Genomic DNA, 19,214 nt, shown 5'->3' on the forward strand with positions numbered 1-19,214 from the left:
AGAATGCGTCCTACTAGGTGTCCTAAAGTGTCCTATTGTCCTAAAACCTGGGATAAAAAACTAGCAATCGGCTCATAAACAAATCAATATTTAGGACACCACAATGTGTTTTAGGACGAAACAAGCCAGGCTCCGCGTGTCCTAATAGGACACTCGACAACTCGACACTTATTATGTCCTATTAGGACACACATCAACTCAGACTACTGTCCTATTAGGACAGCATCAAACCCAACATGCACTGTCCTATTAGGACAACGCTACTAATTTTCTACTGTCTTATCAATATAATTCAATTATTCATCTATAATTCACGAGAGCAATTACACATGGGGAAATTGTATTAGTAAGTTCTATCTGCATCTACTCAAAGCTTTTGTAGTCTTCAGGAATCTCCAGTGTCGCTGGTGGGGCATGCTGAGGGGCTTTCTGGCGGAGGTGTTTGATATCCTCGATACGCTGGATATAGCGTGCAGCCTCACGCTTGGTGCCTTCAATAAAGGCTAAAAGGCCAGGATGTACACCCATTCGGGACGCAAAGTCACGATTGTACTTCTCCAATGGATTGTTGGTACGGTTGATCACATCAACCCCAACACGCATCATCTCCTGAACATTCCACGTCGTAACGTCATACCTTTCCATCCAAGTCTTCAAAAAATACTTCCAGAACGCATTCCACTTTGTCTTTGCTCCAGTTTCGTCGACTATACTGCGAACGTATCTAACACCCTAAATAATGCAAAAAGTGAGATCCAAAATATATTAGCATAAAAAAAGGTCAGATTCAAGTTGTAAATAGGTATGATCAAAATAAAATAGTCCTTTCCTTTTTTTGAGATTTGGTCCACAGGGATGACAGCAAGCGTGTCCAGTTTTCCGGGACTGAGCGCGCTCTTTATTTGGCAGTCTGGAATACGTAGATCGACCATTTTTCGGCGTAGTGCCTGTTTCCAGTGAAACAAGCACCCTACGAGGTTGGCACGGGGAAACTGCTCCAGGACTGCGTTAATTAACGCCACTTCGAAGTCACACGTGATGTTTTCAGGCTCCAACTGTCTATTGCTCAAAATGATGAGCTCATTTAGCACCCGCCAGTACATATCTTGCGACTTACCTTGAGCCAGCACGTAGCAAATGGGTACGTAGAGATTGACGGCAGGCTCAAACGCCATCACAATCAAGCATTGGCTGAAAGGTTTGGGTACCACCGAAAAGGTGCCGTCTATGAAAAGGGTAATCTTCGGATACCGAAGTATCAGACCCAAATCAGGGTGCCCAAAACCGATCATGCGATGGATTCCGGTGGTCGTCTGTGTGGGGTACGCCACACTAAACTGTAGAAAGGACCTGGGGTCCTTGTCACTTACACAGCGTACTGATTGAGAGAGTATGGCCTAGTACACATCACCGCCCGTACACTCTTTGCGTGTCTGCTTCACTATAGAGACGGCAGGTGCGCATGGAATAATAGTGAGCGTGGCGTCGTCGGCAGCATGGCGGCGCTTGATCCCGTCGTACACCTCTTGCCAGACAACTGGTGGAGGGGTAGCCATGTTGCTGACGCTGCGTCGCTGTAGCTCTAGGCGCATTTCGCTGCGCACATCAATGACTTGTGGCACCGCCTCGTCGCACGTATGTAGAACCCCGTCTGCTACAACTGCACCTGATCGGACAGTTATCTTAGCCTTGCATCCTTTGCGGAACCGCTTGCAGACGTAGTAAACCGTGCTTGTTTCAGGACACGAGCGCTTGATGCAGAAGGAGTAGCCGCGATGGTCCATGGTGCTTAGCTGTCGTGGTGGAGACTGATAAATGGTTGGTAGTGTGTCTTAGGACAGTAAGTAACGCTAATGTGAGTATTAAGTAACGCTTATGTAATTTTAAGTAGAAGGTAGTCGGACGCAGGATGCAAGACGAGATGGGGATTGCAGATGGACCAAATCTGCTTATGCCGATAGAGCTGGGTTGCCTTCATATTTCTATCACAACCACATTTCTTTTTTTACACTCTGTCAAAACTGAAGAGACATCAAATTTAAAGATATAAAGATATAAAGTAAGAGAGGGACCTGCCAATGTGAGTGCGGCGTGCGAGCATGTGCTGCTGATAGGCAGAGCCCAGTGCACGAACCCGGATGGGATGCCTGGCAAAACGTGGAAAACACAGTGGCTGAGTGGGTGGTCGGCGTCCCCAGAAGAAAGTTAATATTTGAGTTTTAGGACAACATGGAGGACACAAATTATATTATTCTGAAACGAAGGATTAGTCGCTTTTTAGGACACATCTCCAAAATCTCCCTGTAAAATTTAGGCCAAATAGGACACTTTAGGACGTGTCTTAGGACGCATTATCCTACACCCAGCATACGCCACACCTCGCTGCGTGGGTGGGTCCCTTTAATGAAAGTAAGGTAAGTGTAGCCATCATCAAGCTGTGCACCAGGAGCGACGAACGCGGAAGGCTTTGAGTGGCTCGTATTGGTGACCCATGCACTTCGAAAGGGGCCCTGTAGCTCCACCCACTTGTCAAGTCCAAGTTCAAAAGCGAACAGATCTTGAACAGGTCCAACTTCATTCTCGTCTTCAATATGCTCTTGGAAATATTTCGTTGGCTGATGATCATCAGCATCTTGACGCAGATACCATATCCTGCCGCGATATGGGGGCGTACGTGTGACCTGTCGTCTTAGTGACATTGAGTGGCGAAGCTTTCGGAGAATAGCAGTCTTGGGCATCGGAAGAGCAGCTTGATCCGAGTCGGACGGTGTCCAGTCAAGCGTAAGGAACGAGTAGCGCGTCTCTTTTCCATTACTAACTGAGGTGATATCGAGGTCCTGTGGGCGCCCTTTAATGAGAGCGAAGGTGGCATTCTCCAGACCCCAATACTCGTGACTGTGGTGCGCAACCGAAACTGAGAGGCCACTAGTCGAGCCACAGTCGATGGGCAAAATACCGAATGGCTGCCGGATCGCCTGCTTCCAGTCTGGTCTTGTCATTAATCCCTGGACAACTACAACATCTTATCATTAGCCTTTAGTTACCTAATCAACGCACATACATAGAAGACACCCTTACACTCATGCGCGAAGCTGTCACCTCCAACGATAGCAACACACTCGAACTGGTTAAGAGGAAGCGTCTTGGCGATTTTCCGAGTATCTTCAACGACGTCGACAGTCGTTTCGATGTTGGCAACTTGGAACATGGGCGCAACAAACTGCTCGTACTTGTGGAGACCAGACTTTTCGTTCGAGTCAACAAGCACGCGAAATTTGCGTAGGGACCCAGAATTAGCTTCCTCCGGCTTCAAAAATGTCAGGTCGATGATATCCTCCTGGATCGTTCTACGAGGATCTGCCCACTTGTTCAGTGCATGGTGCAGGTGAGCCACTTGGTCAATCTCGTCACCGTAGAATCTAAATGTCCACTGACGGGGGCTTCGCTTCGTCGGCTGTCTGTCTTTGTGGTGGTGATTCTTGTCATCGAGTAGGAGACCTTCTGAAGGACACGCGTACAGTGCTAGCATGTAGACTCGACGGGGGACAACTGAGCGTCGGCTGAGTGGCTGGCCGCATGCTGTCTGTAGGTGTGCTCCGAGAACTTCCTCCCACGTGAGCCTCATGAAGACAGGGTCTTGTGGCCTCTCACCTTCCTCCGTGAGGCTTCCAGTGGTTACGGCCGACAGAGTCCGTTCATGGGTGAGAGACTTGCAGCGGCGTTCCGACACGAGTTCTTTCTTGCGTTTGTGTTTGGACACAATGCGTAGCGTACAGTGCGTCTTGGAGAACTCGAACTGCACGAGCGGGTGCTGCGTCTGCTGTGAGCGTCGATGTAGCCAAGCGAATCGCTCGTCCGGAGGCTGGCAGCTCTCGAGATGCAAATGCTCGAACAGCTGGGCGAGCGACATTGGATGTGACTGGAATGCAGCAAGTTGGAGAATGCTACGCTGATAAATAGATCGGAGACCCAATGGCGTCTCTTTGTGTTGTTTGCATGTATCGCCTGTGATAGTCGATTGTTTCAAAGCAGACCGTCCACCAAAGGGTCATTTAATTTGGACGGAGCGAGGACGAGACCTGTGAGAACTGATTTTAAAACGGACGGTTTGCAGTCTGAGGCTCACCACAAAGGCACACACCCGACTCACGGGGCCCTATACTTGCTATATTGGGAGAACAAGACTTAAACGATATCATCCGTCTGGTCACATTAGCTCGGGTGTTACAATGGAGTTTTAAAAGGTCGTTGGTGGCAGTTGATGTCAAGAGCGGAAAGTGCATACCCTTTATTGTCAAACGCACACGCTTCTCTTCTTGCAGCAAGTTGAAGCGAATCTAAAATTTATATTTGACACAGAGATGGAAAACACGACTCGTTTTCGAAGGCTGGTCAGATAGTACTGCATTATCTCTTTTGAATTAAGATAAGTACCGGTAATGGGAACGAAAATCACGTCCAAGAGTATGGACCATGGCACGTGCAATAGCGATATCTGCAGTGGCTCCTAGATTTCAGTAGGAACGTTAAACGTCACTCTTGACATAACCTATTAATAACTTACAAGGCAAGACCGACGTTTGATTGTGGATCGGCAGCGTACTATGACAAAATCGACCTGCCATCACGCTGTAAACGTGAAACACGAAAATTATGTTTAGACCTTACGATAATGAAGATAAATGAAAGATGACACACGGAGACGATGCCGTTTGGCTTTCACGTATACTTAATGCTGGTATGAAGGATGAACACACGAAAGCGATTGCGCTTAAGCTATACGCGCAGACGTTGGAGAGCGGGAAGAAAAAGAATACTCCACCGGTGAACGTCTTCGACTTTCTACTGCTTGGCGGGCATAACCTACTCACGAGTCCGCTCTTGACTCCCTGGCTCAAGTACACGAAAGAATTTCATGCACCCCAAGAAGATGTCACCAATTGCCACAGTATCCATTGGTCTTGGCGACAGAGAGTTAGCAAAAGTGCTTGGGACCGGACCAAATGCTGATAGAACGAAGGACATTGCCACAAAACTGAAGAACTAGTTATTCGCCGAGTGGCGGGCACAGAAGCGTACACCCAACTTCCTATTTGAAAAGTGGCTACTCCTATCATTGGACAGAACAGCCCCGCCACAAAAACGTTGGCTGAAAGCTTGCAATCACTGCTGCTTTCTACATGGCTTGAGAGAAAGTTGAGCCCGTTGGTCCTCCACCTTCGGACGATACACGTGAGCCAATGGACAACTTTTAGTAATGGCTATTCATACAACCCAGTCACTCTGTCTTCCCAGTCTCTTGCTGGCCTCGAAAAGAAAACATGTTGAGTCTTACGTTGTGGTAATGTCGACACGATTGGCTTCTGGGTGTCAAGTTTTAATCGGCGCCTGCAAAGCTGTAAGTTACTTTTGCAATCAGAACTGCTTCTGGCAAGAAGTTGCGCAAGCGAATACGCGCAGCTGAGGGTTGCTGAGGGTGCTCGATAGTCAGTGACTATTACTATTTTCACCGACTATCGAGCTGTCGACGTCTGGTGTATTCGGAGATTTCCACCTCGACGTCCAATAATGCAAACGACGTAAAAAATACACATTTCGACACCCACTTATGAGCTACTCTTTCGAATTAAGGTGCTGCTGTTCTCACCAAAAGTGGCGTTGTTGGTCATCCTCCAAGGCCGTTTGAAGCTTCCAATCCATCTATTGGTAATTATACAAGCCCTCAGAGGAACACGTCGCACAACAACAATCAGGAATTGGCAGATCTGCAGTGCCCAGAATCAATTACTGTTCCGCACTGGTTTCGTGCATACGAGTGCTTCCTGTCATCTGAACAGGTCCACAAGTTTGGCGTCAAATCAATCTGGCTGTACAGTCGTGCACCTCCAATTCGGCACCAGTATCAGTCGATACCCTACCAGATTTTATGATTACGCGAATCGGATGCGCAATTACCTTTGCCCATCACCACCCCAGCAATTAACCTCAACGGATTTCCCCTCCTCGCCGAGGGATGACACGCCGCATCGATCTGATTTTAAATTTTGGATCGGACGTCTTCATACAAACACACACTTTGATTTTTACCGCCAAATGCAATGGGACATCGCCCTTCCTCCTACATGTCCCACAAAAGCAGTCTTTGTGCGAGAAGCACAAGTCAGATCCTGCATGCTCTCACTCCGAGCTTGCTCGTTGGGCAACGGAGCGCTTTAAGATCCCCCAAGCAGTAAAGCGCACTACCGTCCAGAGTATTCTTAAGCGGTCCGCGGAAGTTGCCGCCTTGAAGGACGCCAAGATTATGCAGAAGATTAGAGTAAATTTGGTACTGAATAAACAAATATAATATCAGTGCACTGGATTTGCGCTTGTTTTTTGCTTTACGTTGTGCACTTATGCCCTGGCACTGTTGATATGGTCCGCCCTGCCGAATTGGAGGTGCACGACTGTACTGAATTGGCGCTGAATGGGTCTACATTGAACGATGCGCTGGGCGCGGAGTAGATTTAGTGGTCTTGCCAAGATTCATGAGGATCTCTTTAGAAGTGGGAGTCATGCGCATGGTAAACATGGCAGCTAGCAAGCTGAAAAATGGCAGGTAGTTACTCTCTCTCACATAGTTTCGACGTATGGGTGTCGGTGTGGTGCAACGGCGACATCGAGTGCAAAAGATAAGACGTCCGTGCGTCGTCGACGTCGAATCGGTGCCAAGGGTCGCGACGTCGACAGCTCTAGCGTGAAGTCAAAGGTAGGGAGGGATGTGTTCTGCCTTCCAACCAGCTTTCCGGGTTTACTTTTACTTCGTAGATTTCCGTAAAGGCGAGTACTCTATGGTCAGTGGGAGGAGCCCAATATTTCCGGCAGGAGCCCAATACTGACTTCTTAAATGAAACCAAGTGTTCTTGGAGGGGTCTGCGTATTCGGACCCCTTTCTCTTGCAAGTGGACCCCTGGTTCTTGCGCGCACCCAAAACAGCGATCGAAGATATCGTTTTGGGCTGTGTGTCTTTTCACTGAAAAGTTTTCAGTCGACACACCCACACACAATCAATCGGCATTGCTTCTACATCAATTGCTGCCGTATCAAAGTCTAGAGAGACTTGCTCAGCTCTGACTAACCTTTTGCAACGAGTAGCAGAACGGCTATGAGAGACTCTGCTCTTTCGGAAAGGCAGAAGGCTTTCACTTGTTAATCCTTGGCCAGATGTCGCTCACGGCCTTCTCGCGAGCAAACGTCGGTCCGGCAACTCTCTTCGCCCTCTTCTTCTGCAACAGATTGAGGCCAGCGTGAGGAGCGATTGCACAATGCCCGGACTGGTAGCTCCCTTCGCAGCCGCGTCGCTCGAGTTGATATTTTCGATTTACTTGCGAATCGCCATGTGGTGATGGGTAGGGCCGAAACAGTTGATCCCGCCAATCAGAGACCATGGATCTCATAGTTTATATTGAATGACTGGTACAGTAAATTGAATGAGACGAAGGCGAATGTCATTTCTATCGTTCCAGCGAGCATTCACAAACTACCGGATCGGGAGAGTTACTGAATAAGGTATGGTGTCTGAAGTCGCGCGTATTGATGAATAGAACTCTCGCGCACAGTGTTGTAGCATTCAGCAGGTAGTCTCGACATGATCAGATACTGTATTGATACTCCCGTGGTGCAACCGTAACATCTGCATCCAAACGACATGAATTCCGCGTGGAGGTCTCGAATCAACTTCATCGGACAAGTCTCAACACTTCTCCGTGACGTGATAAAGCCTAAAATTACTCCCAACGCTGACCTTAATGAAAGCAAGTGTAAATGTTTACCCTCCACATGTTTTTTCTGCAATCGGACCCCTTTCTCTGCAAAACGGACCCCTGTCGCTTGTGATGTTCCCTCTTCTGCCCAAAACAACAGCAAAGATACCGTTTTGGGCGAGCTACACAGGCTGGCGAGCGCCCTCAAGCCTTCTACGAGCCCAGGGATAGGGGAGCTTGTATCTTCAAGGACCTCGGCTCCGTCATATCTTTTGGAGCCAGGCGAATACAGCACTGGGCTCCACCCAATTAAGTCCGAGAGTACAGAGACCCAACGCAGGCTCTCTTTGAGGCTCTTATTCCAGGCTCTTGTGGCACTTTATTTTAGTTATTCAGGCTCGTGTCTACGCGACTTGATTGGATAACTACATTTCAGTTTTCTAGGATGCAATCTAGACCACTTGTCGACTCAACACAGCTTGAAGCTCGCAGCTCTCTTTTCCACACTTCGAAAATGTGGCCAAGTCTGTTCCAACGTCTCCAAGAGATACGCGCGCTGCGCGCAAGCGGGCAGCCGGCAGGACCAGGAAGGACTGACGGGGGGGCTGGCGAAGCTGCGTCCCCAGACTCTGATAGACGAGATGCGGCCTCCCGTAGAGCACCACAAAGAAGCTTAACGTCCATTCGACCGCGGTCGCAGACACACGCAGTCACTCCGCCCGTCAATAACGCGACAAATGAGCAGGCTAGCCAGAATGGTGAAGAAGTCATTGCTTCAAGTGTTGGTGCATCGCGCGCATCAACTGTTTCAGCTGGTCAGGTGGACCAAAGCACAGCAGCACGTGTGCCACCGCATGGGTCTTCGTCAGCTGTGGTGGCAGATGCTCACAGCGTGCGTGGTATTGCAAGTGATATCGAAGTTGCAAATATAAAGCCACCCGCTGCGGTGACAAACGCAATCGCAGCGTTTCCTGAGGTGCCAGGGCTAATGCTGAAGCCTCCTACAGAAAAGGAGACATCCTATATATACAAATGGGGCGTCCGCGTTGAGGTCGTCGAGCGTGGGGTTCCTGTTCGTCACTGGATTTGCCTAGCTGACGAAACCTGCAGGAGAAACGGAACCAATTTTACACTGTCCTGGGATCGCACGTCTAAACCGGCGAATCACTTAGCAGCGGCCCACCGAGTTGTGTCGATGAGAACGAAAGCACAACTGGGTGAGAAACGAAAACGTGAAGACGAGATCGAGCATTTACGTTCTTCATCCTTGTTCAAAAACAATCCGCGCAGATTTGCCTTACTTATGGAGACGCTACGAATTATCAATAACAACCTCCCTTTCAGATTTGGTGAGTACCGAGAATCCCGTATTGTCGAAGCCCTGCTAAAGCGAGAAGACGTACAGATCATTATAAACGCAGCCAAGATAAGACGAGCAATTATTGAGCTCTATTCGTCCACGCGAGTCGAGATTATGAGCGTGTTGGGGGACAGCAAACTGGGGTCCTTTGGCAATTTCGTCATAATGAGTGATTTCTGGACGTGCAAAATTACCCACAAGAAATACATGGGCGTTCGTGTATATTTCATCGACTCTAACTGGGAATTCCGATCTATTCTTCTCGGAGTGCGCAGATTTTCACCAAGTTATGGAGACCGTGAAATGGGGATTCAAGGTCCTTACAAGGCTTGGACTCTTCAACTACTTGGTGATTTTGGGCTGACTCCGAGTGATTTCTTCGGTGCAACAAGCGACGGTGGCCCTGATGTTAAAAGCTTGCTAAAAAGGGGGCTGAAACTAAAATGGGAATGGTGCATGGCTCACATGGCGCATGCTGCCACTAAAGAAGCCTGCGGAATGAATGGAGATGCTCAGCGGTCCCATAATCCAGTCATGACGGAGCTGATTGCCCGCATCAAGAGAACAATTTTTGACGTCCAGTCTACTGAAAAGACTGGAGATCTGTTTACTGCACTTTGCCGAACGCAGACAATCACGTCTACTACCCAGTCACTAGGTTACGCGGCGAATCGGTTTTTGAGCATTACTGGCACCATCCGCCGAATATTGGAGAAGTGGGGAGCACTTGTCGAGTGGTACGACGAACGCGCCGCCTCGCCCTCCGACAGCGCGTATCTCCGCCATCTTTCAGGCTGAAAAACCGTCGCAGGGATCTTCAGCAGATTTTATCACTGCTGGATCCAATCTCGAGGCTTAAGAGACTCTGCCAGGCCGAGCGTCCTAACCAAGTAGAAGTGCTCATGGAAGTGTATCAAATACGTCTCGACACATTGAATTTGGAGGAGGCTTTGTTAGATTATCGATGATTCGCTCAAATGGATTGCAGTGGACGACCTGACAGAGATTGCGGTGCAAACTAGGCGATTATTACGCAGTGCTTTTGATCCGCGTTTCTTCTGCCGCTACACAAGTGAGACTTATCTCGATGAAGGATCTTTTGTTTTCGAAATGCAGCAAAGACTGCACCCTGACTTCAAAAACCCGGAGAATTCCCTCAACGCGGTCGTGAAAATGTTGTACAAGGAAAAAGAAATGTCGGAAGATGCAATAACCGTGTTCGTTAGCTCCGTGAATGAGGCAGTGAAGACAAGGCTTCGTACATTGATGGAGAAGGTAGTAGACCCTGTTGCAAGTGATATGGTGCGTCGTCAGCATTCTGCCGAAGATGATCCACCCCTCATCAGCGGTATACGTGCACGGTTTGAAAACCGTGCTACTCAACGTCCGTTTCCTACTCAACCTGATCGAGTTAGCCAGGAGCTTCGCAACTGGGAGATTGATCAGACTGAGATGAGAGCCAATGAAGACGTGCTTGCTTTTTGGATGCGAATGGAGCACAGTGGCGGCTACAGTATATTACCGAGGGTGGCGAAAGTTTTATTTGCTTTACCCTCATCATCCGCCCAGATCGAGAGAGACTTCAGTGTGTGTGGGGAGATGGTGACATCACAACGTGCAAGCCTTTCAAACGAGAATGTCGACATGTGTGCTTTTCTTAATCGAAACGAAGCCTTTGTGGACATTGCACAGTGCGAGTCAATCCCGGACGATGAACTGGATTCTCATATCCCTCAGTGTGTGAGCTACGTAATGGAGGCTACACCACGTGATGATGAAGACGAAATGATTCTCGACTTATTTTCTCAAGCGAGCGTTGAAGAAGAGGAAAAGGGTGTGTGATACTACTATTGCAGCGGTCGCCGTACATGTATCTACATTTTCGTCATTTTTCTGACGAGCGACGACACCTTCATAACCTGAAGCTCTTCCATACGGCGGCAGTTCAGCCAATATGACATGACCGCTTCCGACCATGCACGATGAGTGGCTGCGCAGATGAAACGGCTTCTCGATGACCTCTTGTTTGTCTGGGGTTGCAGGCAACGTTGTGATGTTCCAGGTGTCAACTCGTTCTCACCGACCGTCGACGTCTCGTTGCAGTACTAAGTGGTGGGCTCGGCTACGTCATCTTCCTCGCCGTATACCATCGCCTGACCGTTGACGCTCAATCCCTCGCCAGCGTTAATGTGGCGCCGCCGTGCAGGATAAACGGTTGAGCCCCGTTGCTCTTATTCAGAGCCATCCAAAGGACATATCCGTGGTATTCTTCGCCACCACGAGAAGGTCGATTTGCTGTCCGATGTTAATAGTGATGTTGGTGATGAGCTTGGACGGCTCCAGTGATTCTCCGCTCGGTGCGATGGCGCGAAGTTGATGCCCGTCAATGCTGAATTCAAACTGGTCAAGTGCCCTCATGAACATGAGGCGGAGGTGATATGATTTACCCGCTTGGAAGCGGAAATGAGTAAGTGGCTGGTCCTCTGGGCACTGTTTGAAGCCGTGTGATGCTGCAGCGGCACAGTTATAGCGACCGCGATTGTTGATCAAGATTGAGCCTTTTTTTCGCCAGTTGGACCTTGTATTCGGCGCCGACGTCCATCTCCCAAGGCTGAAGCTGATCCTCGCGTGGGTGAATTATCAGAGGCCCACGCTGACCGTACGTGTACTGGGTATTGTGGTCACAGTGCCACCAGAAATTACCGTCCTCGTCTGCTCCGAAATGATGCGTTGTGGGGATGTAGCACTGCGTGATAGCCGATAATCAGCTCATCGCTTGAGTGTCGAGCATGCCAGTGCAGACACGTGGGTTCATCCAGTCTTAACAAGAATGTCATTGAGCAAGATGTCGCGGCTGTCGACAAAAGCGAGACCATTTTGGCCGGGGGCAAGTTCCCTGGGAAGGGTGTTTTAACAGAGAATGGGTCCCCGTGTCGGACGAGAGATCACGGACACGGAGGCGTCGTCGCCGGCATAGTAATCGTAGGCGAAGCTGTCGTGTCTGGACTAGAGGGAAAGGTGTCATCGTCGCCGGCGTTGACGAGGAGGCAGCGTATGTCGTATCAGGAAGCGATGCTACTGGGCAAGGCGATTCCTCCGACATGGTTTGTGACAAGTTTGTCGAAGGCTGTGCGTCTACGGTATTGTGAAAGTGATTAATGTGTAAGTCCGTCCCCACTGGCATTGGCATAATTGAGTTGGGTCGGAAAGCAATAATAAATACAATGTATTAATAGCTGTCATGGTAGAAGGATAGCCTCTCGACATCATTGATAAAACACGAAATGTATTTAAAAATCATAACAATGACTAACATAGAGAGGTCGGTGTCATGATCAGCTACCATTCGTCTCGTTCTTGTGAAGAGCATCGTATCGGCGAGCGGCCAGTTCCGATCGACGCTTGACAGCTTTCTGTGCTTGGTCAATTGCGCGCTTGACCTTAGCGGCACCGGAACTTGCTCTTGCTGGGATCGGAGCTGTACAGGATCAGATGAAACCGGGGGAATTGTGACGCTAAGACTTGGTGTAAGCTGGAGAGCTCGACGTAGCTCTGCTTGGACATACTGCTCCATACGACCCACTCGCTCATCTTGAGACCACTTATTTTCTTTCGCCAGATCATTCATGTGCTTTACAAGGACGGGTACTGTATTATTCCCGCGCTCAGTACGACGTTTTGGCGGCACTCTAATAATTGGTGACTTCTCATTCGTCTTGTTTTCGAGTTTATCGAGTCGTGCCTTCAGACTCGAACTTCTGTGTTGAGTTCTGTGCGGGTGCGCTCAAGTTCCCCTTCAACTGCGCGAGTGGCCTCCATTTGACATCGCGATTCAATTACGCGTTCCTCATGGGCTTTTTGTAGCATGTCACGGACTCGCTTTTCCATGTGTACCTCTGTCGCTGCGGATTCATCTTTTAGCTGCTGGCGAATGTTTTCACGCATGTTGTTGCCAAGCTTTTCGAAACTGTTTATCATTTCGTTGCTAATCTGTGAGTGAGCGCTCTGTACAAGATGCTTAATTTTATGCTCCATCTTCTCTTCCTGATTAGCCACGTACTCCGACACCAGCCTTTGAACGCGCCGAATCGTCAATCTACCGGTGGTAACACCTCCACTCTCCTCCAACATTGCAATACAGTTCTCCACAATACTCGAAGTCATCTGCTGAAACTTCATGTCGATCTGCTTCTGCATTGCATCCCACATTTCTTCCATTTGGCCTTTTACATCTCCGTTAATGGCGGCCTGTGGTTGCAAAAGCACACCATCTATCCGCTGCGCCAGTGCGCTATGAGCATTTGTGATTGCTACTGTCATTTCTCTCTCGATCTGCTCTACTTTCGCAGCTCGGGCTGCTATCGCACTCTTCATCTCCAATACTTCAAGATGCGCGACCCCCCGCGCAGATTGCAGCTGCTCCTGAATAAATAAACGCGAAGATTCATTACCTACTACCTGGGCATTGGAAATAACTTGCAGTTCTTGTTGTAGAGCCAAGTTAGTGTCTTCCAGGGCCTTTCGTATCTGGCCCTCAATCCACTGTTGGTGTGCTGCCAGCTCAGCCGTACTGCTTCGATCATCGTGGTGGATGGCAGCCAAGGCGGCGTGGTACTCTTTCGCTTGTTGAACTTGATTGCTCTGCATCATTGTAGTCTCTGCAGCAAGTCTTTGGGTCTCGCTCCAGAAGCTGTCGACGATTCTTGAGACTTGAGACTCTAGGCGAACATTCTGCGCAGGGGCATGTGCAGGGACGACAGCAAGGAGCTCTTCATCGTGTACCTCGGTAACAATCCCTTCCAGTATGCCCGCTTGGTCTTGTGCTGCGGCACGGACCTGAGATCTTGTTAGAACCATGGCCTTACTGAGACGCCCTGGTTTGCTGAAATCTTGATCTGGATCCTAGATATTCAAATAAGTCACACGCATCTAAATTAACCGGGATCCCGACCATAACAACGGACTCCTTATATTTAACTTATTTAACACAGGATCCCGAGAGCCCGCTTAGTTTAAATTCCGGGCTCCGCCCAAGAACCCGGGAGCCCGGCTCTTGCTCGGGCTCGTAGGAGGCTGAAGTCGCGCGTATTGATGAATAGAACTCTCGCGCACAGTGTTGTAGCATTCAGCAGGTAGTCTCGACATGATCAGATACTGTATTGATACTCCCGTGGTGCAACCGTAACATCTGCATCCAAACGACATGAATTCCGCGTGGAGGTCTCGAATCAACTTCATCGGACAAGTCTCAACACTTCTCCGTGACGTGATAAAGCCTAAAATTACTCCCAACGCTGACCTTAATGAAAGCAAGTGTAAATGTTTACCCTCCACATGTTTTTTCTGCAATCGGACCCCTTTCTCTGCAAAACGGACCCCTGTCGCTTGTGATGTTCCCTCTTCTGCCCAAAACAACAGCAAAGATACCGTTTTGGGCGAGCTACACAGGCTGGCGTATTTGGCGTGGTAAGCAAAGTTCCGGTTAAAGCCATGCCATGTTACCACGCACGTTGAACTTCGTCACTTTTGGCAAATACGTTTTTTGATTGGATATTTTACATTTTAAAAAAGAGAACGAACCGGTACGCTCGTTTCTCATACATGATAATGAAAGAGATACAGATACGTGGGGGGTGTGCGAGAGTTGAAAGGCATCAAAGCCCACCAGGAAGCTGTATACCGCCTCCACCAAGTCCGTCGGTAGCTCTTCCAGCCACATGAAATGTCGATATCTGCTTGTCGCTTAGAAATTTCAAGAATGGCGATGCCGTTTATCTGGATTATAGCTAATTCACATTTATTTGCTGTGATTGGCTAGACATTTTCACTTTCTACAAAAAAATACTGCAAGGTAAAAAATAAAACTGTGAAAAGTGATGAAAAGTAAATTCAAATCTACGCCACTAATTGTAAAAATGAAAAATTACGGCAAAAGTCTTCCTGTCACATTGTTGGTGGCGTCCCATGTAGCTGCTTATCGCTTGAGGTGGCTCACGTACTTGAACGTGAGGAAGATGGCCACCTGCACGACCAGCCAAATGACGATGAGGCCGACCATGAAGTTGTACTTGCGGTCGGGTCGGAAGTCGTAGATGTTCTCAATGTACTGCGCCACCGTCATCTCCGTCGACGTGTTGCCCGACGTGACTGTGATAATCTCGTGGTTATCGCCGAACTGGCCGCCCACCAGCGCCGCAAGCGAGTAGCTCGACGGCATGAGGTACGTGAACCACTTGTAGCCTGCCTTCATGGCCGTTCGAGGCAGCAAGTAGCCCGAGAAGAGGTTCAGCAGACACGACAGCGCACCCACAGCCACGTTCGCCACCTTCTCGTTGGGCATCAGCGCCGACATCCACTGCCCCATGTACGTACAGGCCGACGTGTAGAGGTAGAAGACGAAGAGGAAGAAGAGGAAGTCGCCTCCGTTGTTGCTCCAGCCCACGATCCAGTACTCGATCGTCACGAAGAGGATGATGACCACAATGAGGTACGGGATCTCGGCGAACCAGAGCGACAGACTGTAGGGCAGCGGACTGTAGTAGTTCGACATGCGCTCGCGGTAGAACACGGCGCGCTCGGCACACGTCACCTCGATCACCGTCATGAGGTTCGTCACGCCGATAAAGTCCATGCTGTTGTAGATGAGACCAATGTGCGAGTTGATGCGCTTGACGCTGTCGGCTGAGAGCTGGTAGAACGTCGTGCCGAAGATGACGGCGAACAACGGGAACAGGAAGACGCGCATGAAGTTGTACTGCGGGTTGCGCCAGTACGTCAGTCGCTGCTTCTTCGTCAGCTCCGTCAACTGGTTCCAGAAGCCCGTGGCGATCGGTCGGTAGTTGAGTGTCGAGTGACGTACGAAGTCGTCCGACGCCTGGCACAATTCCAGTGTCCGCTCGCGGTTCTTAACGCACAGCTCGCTGTTCTTGTACTCCAGCGAGTAGTCCTTGACGTCGCGGCCGATACCCGCGCCAATCACCTCCAGCATGTACGTCGCCGGATTGTACTGCGGTCGGATCTCCTCCGTTCCGGGGATAGACGCAAAGTACTCAAGCATCTTGACCGAGTCGACACCAAGCTCGCCGAAGTAGGCCGTGTAGCCACCTTTCTGGAGCAACAACAGCCCGTCGAACAGCTCGAAGATCGAGATACTGGGCTGGTGGATCGTACACAACACGGTGCGCCCCGTACGAGCAATAGACTGCACGCCACGCATCACAATCAGAGCCGAACGCGCGTCCAGCCCACTCGTGGGCTCGTCCAGGAACAAAACGCTGGGGTTGGCCACCACTTCGACGCCGATCGTCACGCGTTTCTTCTGCTCGACCGACAGACTGCCGACCATCTCCGAGGCGATCGTCGTCAGTTCCAACAGCTCCAACGTCTCGTGCACCAGGTTCATCCGCTCCTCCTCGGTGAACGTCGGCGGCAGTCGCAGCTTGGCCGAGAACACGAGCGCCTCGTAGATGGACGCGGCCTCCGAGTGGATGTCCATCTGCTCGCAGTACGCCGTGATGCGACTGAAGATGGCCGGGTCCTTGAGCTCTCCGTTGACGTAAATGTCGCCCACGATGCGGCCGCCAGTCTTCCGTCCAGCGATCACGTCCATCAGCGTCGTCTTGCCAGCGCCCGTCGCGCCCATGAGCGCCACCATCCGGCCAGGTTCAAAGTGCGCCGTGATCTTCCGCAGGAGCTGCCTCTCCTCGCTGGACGGCAGCGTCACGTAATAGTCCAGGTCCTTGATGCACAAGTTCGTGGGCGTGAACGGCAGGCCGCCTCCTTTCACCTTGGCGTCATGGCCAGCCGTCGGGGTGGCCACCTCCACGTACACGTTGTGCGTTTCCTCCTCCTGCATGGCCTTGGCGCTCACCCCCTTGAACTTCTCGTAGCGGATGTAGTGCAGCGCCAACGCGTTGAAGCTCGTGAAGGCGAAGTAGTACACGACCAGCACAGCGACGCCGAACCAGATGTAGCCCGTTCCCTGCGTGATGGAGAAGCTCTCGAGCTGCGCTTTGCTCTGCGCGTCAGTGTAGCGGTCGCTCGAGAACTCGGACAGCATGTTGGAGCGCAGCGCCCAGGAGATGGGAGAGAACCAGTACATCCAGATCCAGTAGTCCGGGATGAGGTCGGCCAGGATGATGTTGCCCGAGAACAAGAGGAAGAAGCTCACGGAGATGGCGGCCAGCGCCTGGCCGATCGTGATACTGGGCGACAGAGAGCTCAGCAGCGTCATGTAGGCGCTGATGGCGTGCTGAAAGGCCAGCAGCACCAGGTAGAACACGATGTACTTCTCGAACGTCCGCGTCAGGCCGCTCATGAAGTAGAAGAACGTGCCCAGCACGAACGACCCGGCCATGTTGACTGGGATCTGCACCACACTCTCGGCAATAGCATACGAGGACGTGCGGAAGAAGTTGCGCGGCCGCTGCTTGTAGAAGACCTTGCGCAGCTGGAAGCAGATGGTGATCTGCTGCCATGCCTGACGCTGGAACAACGCGATGCTGAAGAAGATCATGCGCAGGTAGTAGGTCGAGCTCACGTCGAAGTAGATCATGCCCATGACGAGACCGATGATCAGCGCCTCGATGAGTTTCCCCCATAGCAAAGGAGGGTCCCGGATCCACACGAGCTTCTGGCGGTTCAGCAGCAACATGGTGCTGGGCACGAAGGCCAACCCGAACTCGGACTTTTCCTTGGAGCGGGCCAAGTTGGCCACGCTCTTGGCCTTCTTGAAGTCCTCTGCGTTCTCGAACTGGTGCTCGTTGAAGCCTTTGCTGATGGCCTCGTGGGTCTTGCGGTAGATGTTCGACTGGCAAAACAGGTTGTTAAAGTCCTCGGACGCGACGGCCAGATCCTTGACGGGGATGCTCCCGTTCGCATAGCGATGGCCGCGGCCGGACGTCACTTCGATCAGGAAGTCGGCCGGGTCCACTCGGGGCGGACACGTGAAGCCGTGGCCTTCAAAGTAGTCGAGGATCTCCGTCCTGGGGCCGTGGTACACCATGTGGCCTTCGTTGATCATCAAGATGTCGTCGAACATCTCCACCACCTCGGGAGTCGGTTGCAGTAGCGCAATCACGGCCGACCCGCCCAGCGTCTTGCACCAGGTCCGCAGCGACTTGATGATGTCGAAGGTGGCCGCACTGTCCAGACCCGTCGAGATCTCGTCACACAAGAACAAGCTCTGGCCACCGACCAGCACTTCGCCAATGGTGACGCGCTTGCGCTCGCCGCCACTGACGCCACGTAGCAGGGCGTCACCCACCACCGTGTCGGCGCACTCTTCCATGCCCAAGATCTGGAGGAACAGCTCGGTTCGCAAGGCCGCGATGTCGCGCATCTCCTCCGGTTGGTCCTCTGGACGCCCATTGACGCACATGTCGGCGAACTTGAACGTCTCGCGCACAGTCAACGTGGGGATGTGGTTGTCTGTCTGGTCCACCAGTCCGGCCAGTTTGATGAGGTCGATCTCGTCGCCCCGTAGTCCCGAGTACAGAATCTCGCCTCCTAGTTGGGTCTTGGACGAGCTCTGGAGCTTCCCGGCCATCGCCTTGAGGAACGTCGACTTGCCGGCGCCAGGGTTGGCCAGGATCAACGTCAACGTGCCCGGCTTGATGCTGCCGCTCATGGGGCGCAGCGCGTGCTTGGGGGCCATGGCCGGTCTCTTCCAGGGCGTGAAGATGCCCCGCAAATGAGACCCCACCGTGCCGTGGTCCTCTGCAGACGCAGGCACTTGCACAGTGAAGGACAAGTTCTCGAAGCGCACCTCGGGCGTGGGCAGCTGCAGGTTGACCTTGCGAGAAAGGTGGTCGTACTTCTTGTAGAACCGCTCGAGGCCGCCGTTGAGCATGGTCTCGAGGTTATCGGCTCGCAGAGTGCTGTAGCGACTCGCCATGGTGTCGTTGTTGTGCGAGTACGGGTCTTGCAGGCTGCGGAAGTTGAGCGAGCGGTAGACTTCGGGCACGCCGTCGCCGTTCTTGTCGGCCTCGGGCTGCAGCAACTTGAGCTTGTCTTCCTCCTTGGACATGTTGTGTCAACAGAGTGATGGTCGTGGCTTCTTGTGTGGCAGGCGGTAGATTGGGAAGTGAGGGTTGAGTTGGCTTGACCATGTC

At 51.2% G+C, this 19,214-nt stretch overlaps 2 protein-coding genes across 2 annotated transcripts; both read right to left on the reverse strand.

Annotated features, from left to right (window-relative positions):
- Positions 1–8,174: 8,174 nt before the first annotated feature.
- On the reverse strand, positions 8,175–8,513 carry PITG_23001 (uncharacterized protein; the record flags this gene model as incomplete). Its single annotated transcript, XM_002899715.1, has 1 exon — positions 8,175–8,513. The coding sequence occupies one exon, from the start codon at positions 8,511–8,513 to the stop codon at positions 8,175–8,177; it is 339 nt and encodes a 112-aa protein (XP_002899761.1).
- A 6,563-nt stretch (positions 8,514–15,076) lies between these two features.
- Positions 15,077–19,129, reverse strand: PITG_13558 (ATP-binding Cassette (ABC) Superfamily; the record flags this gene model as incomplete). The annotated part of the gene is made up of 1 exon (XM_002899716.1): positions 15,077–19,129. The coding sequence occupies one exon, from the start codon at positions 19,127–19,129 to the stop codon at positions 15,077–15,079; it is 4,053 nt and encodes a 1,350-aa protein (XP_002899762.1).
- Between the last annotated feature and the right edge of the window lie 85 nt (positions 19,130–19,214).

Source organism: Phytophthora infestans, genomic scaffold (genome assembly GCF_000142945.1).
Source record: "Phytophthora infestans T30-4 supercont1.29 genomic scaffold, whole genome shotgun sequence".
NCBI classification, from domain to species: Eukaryota; Oomycota; class Peronosporomycetes; order Peronosporales; family Peronosporaceae; genus Phytophthora; species Phytophthora infestans.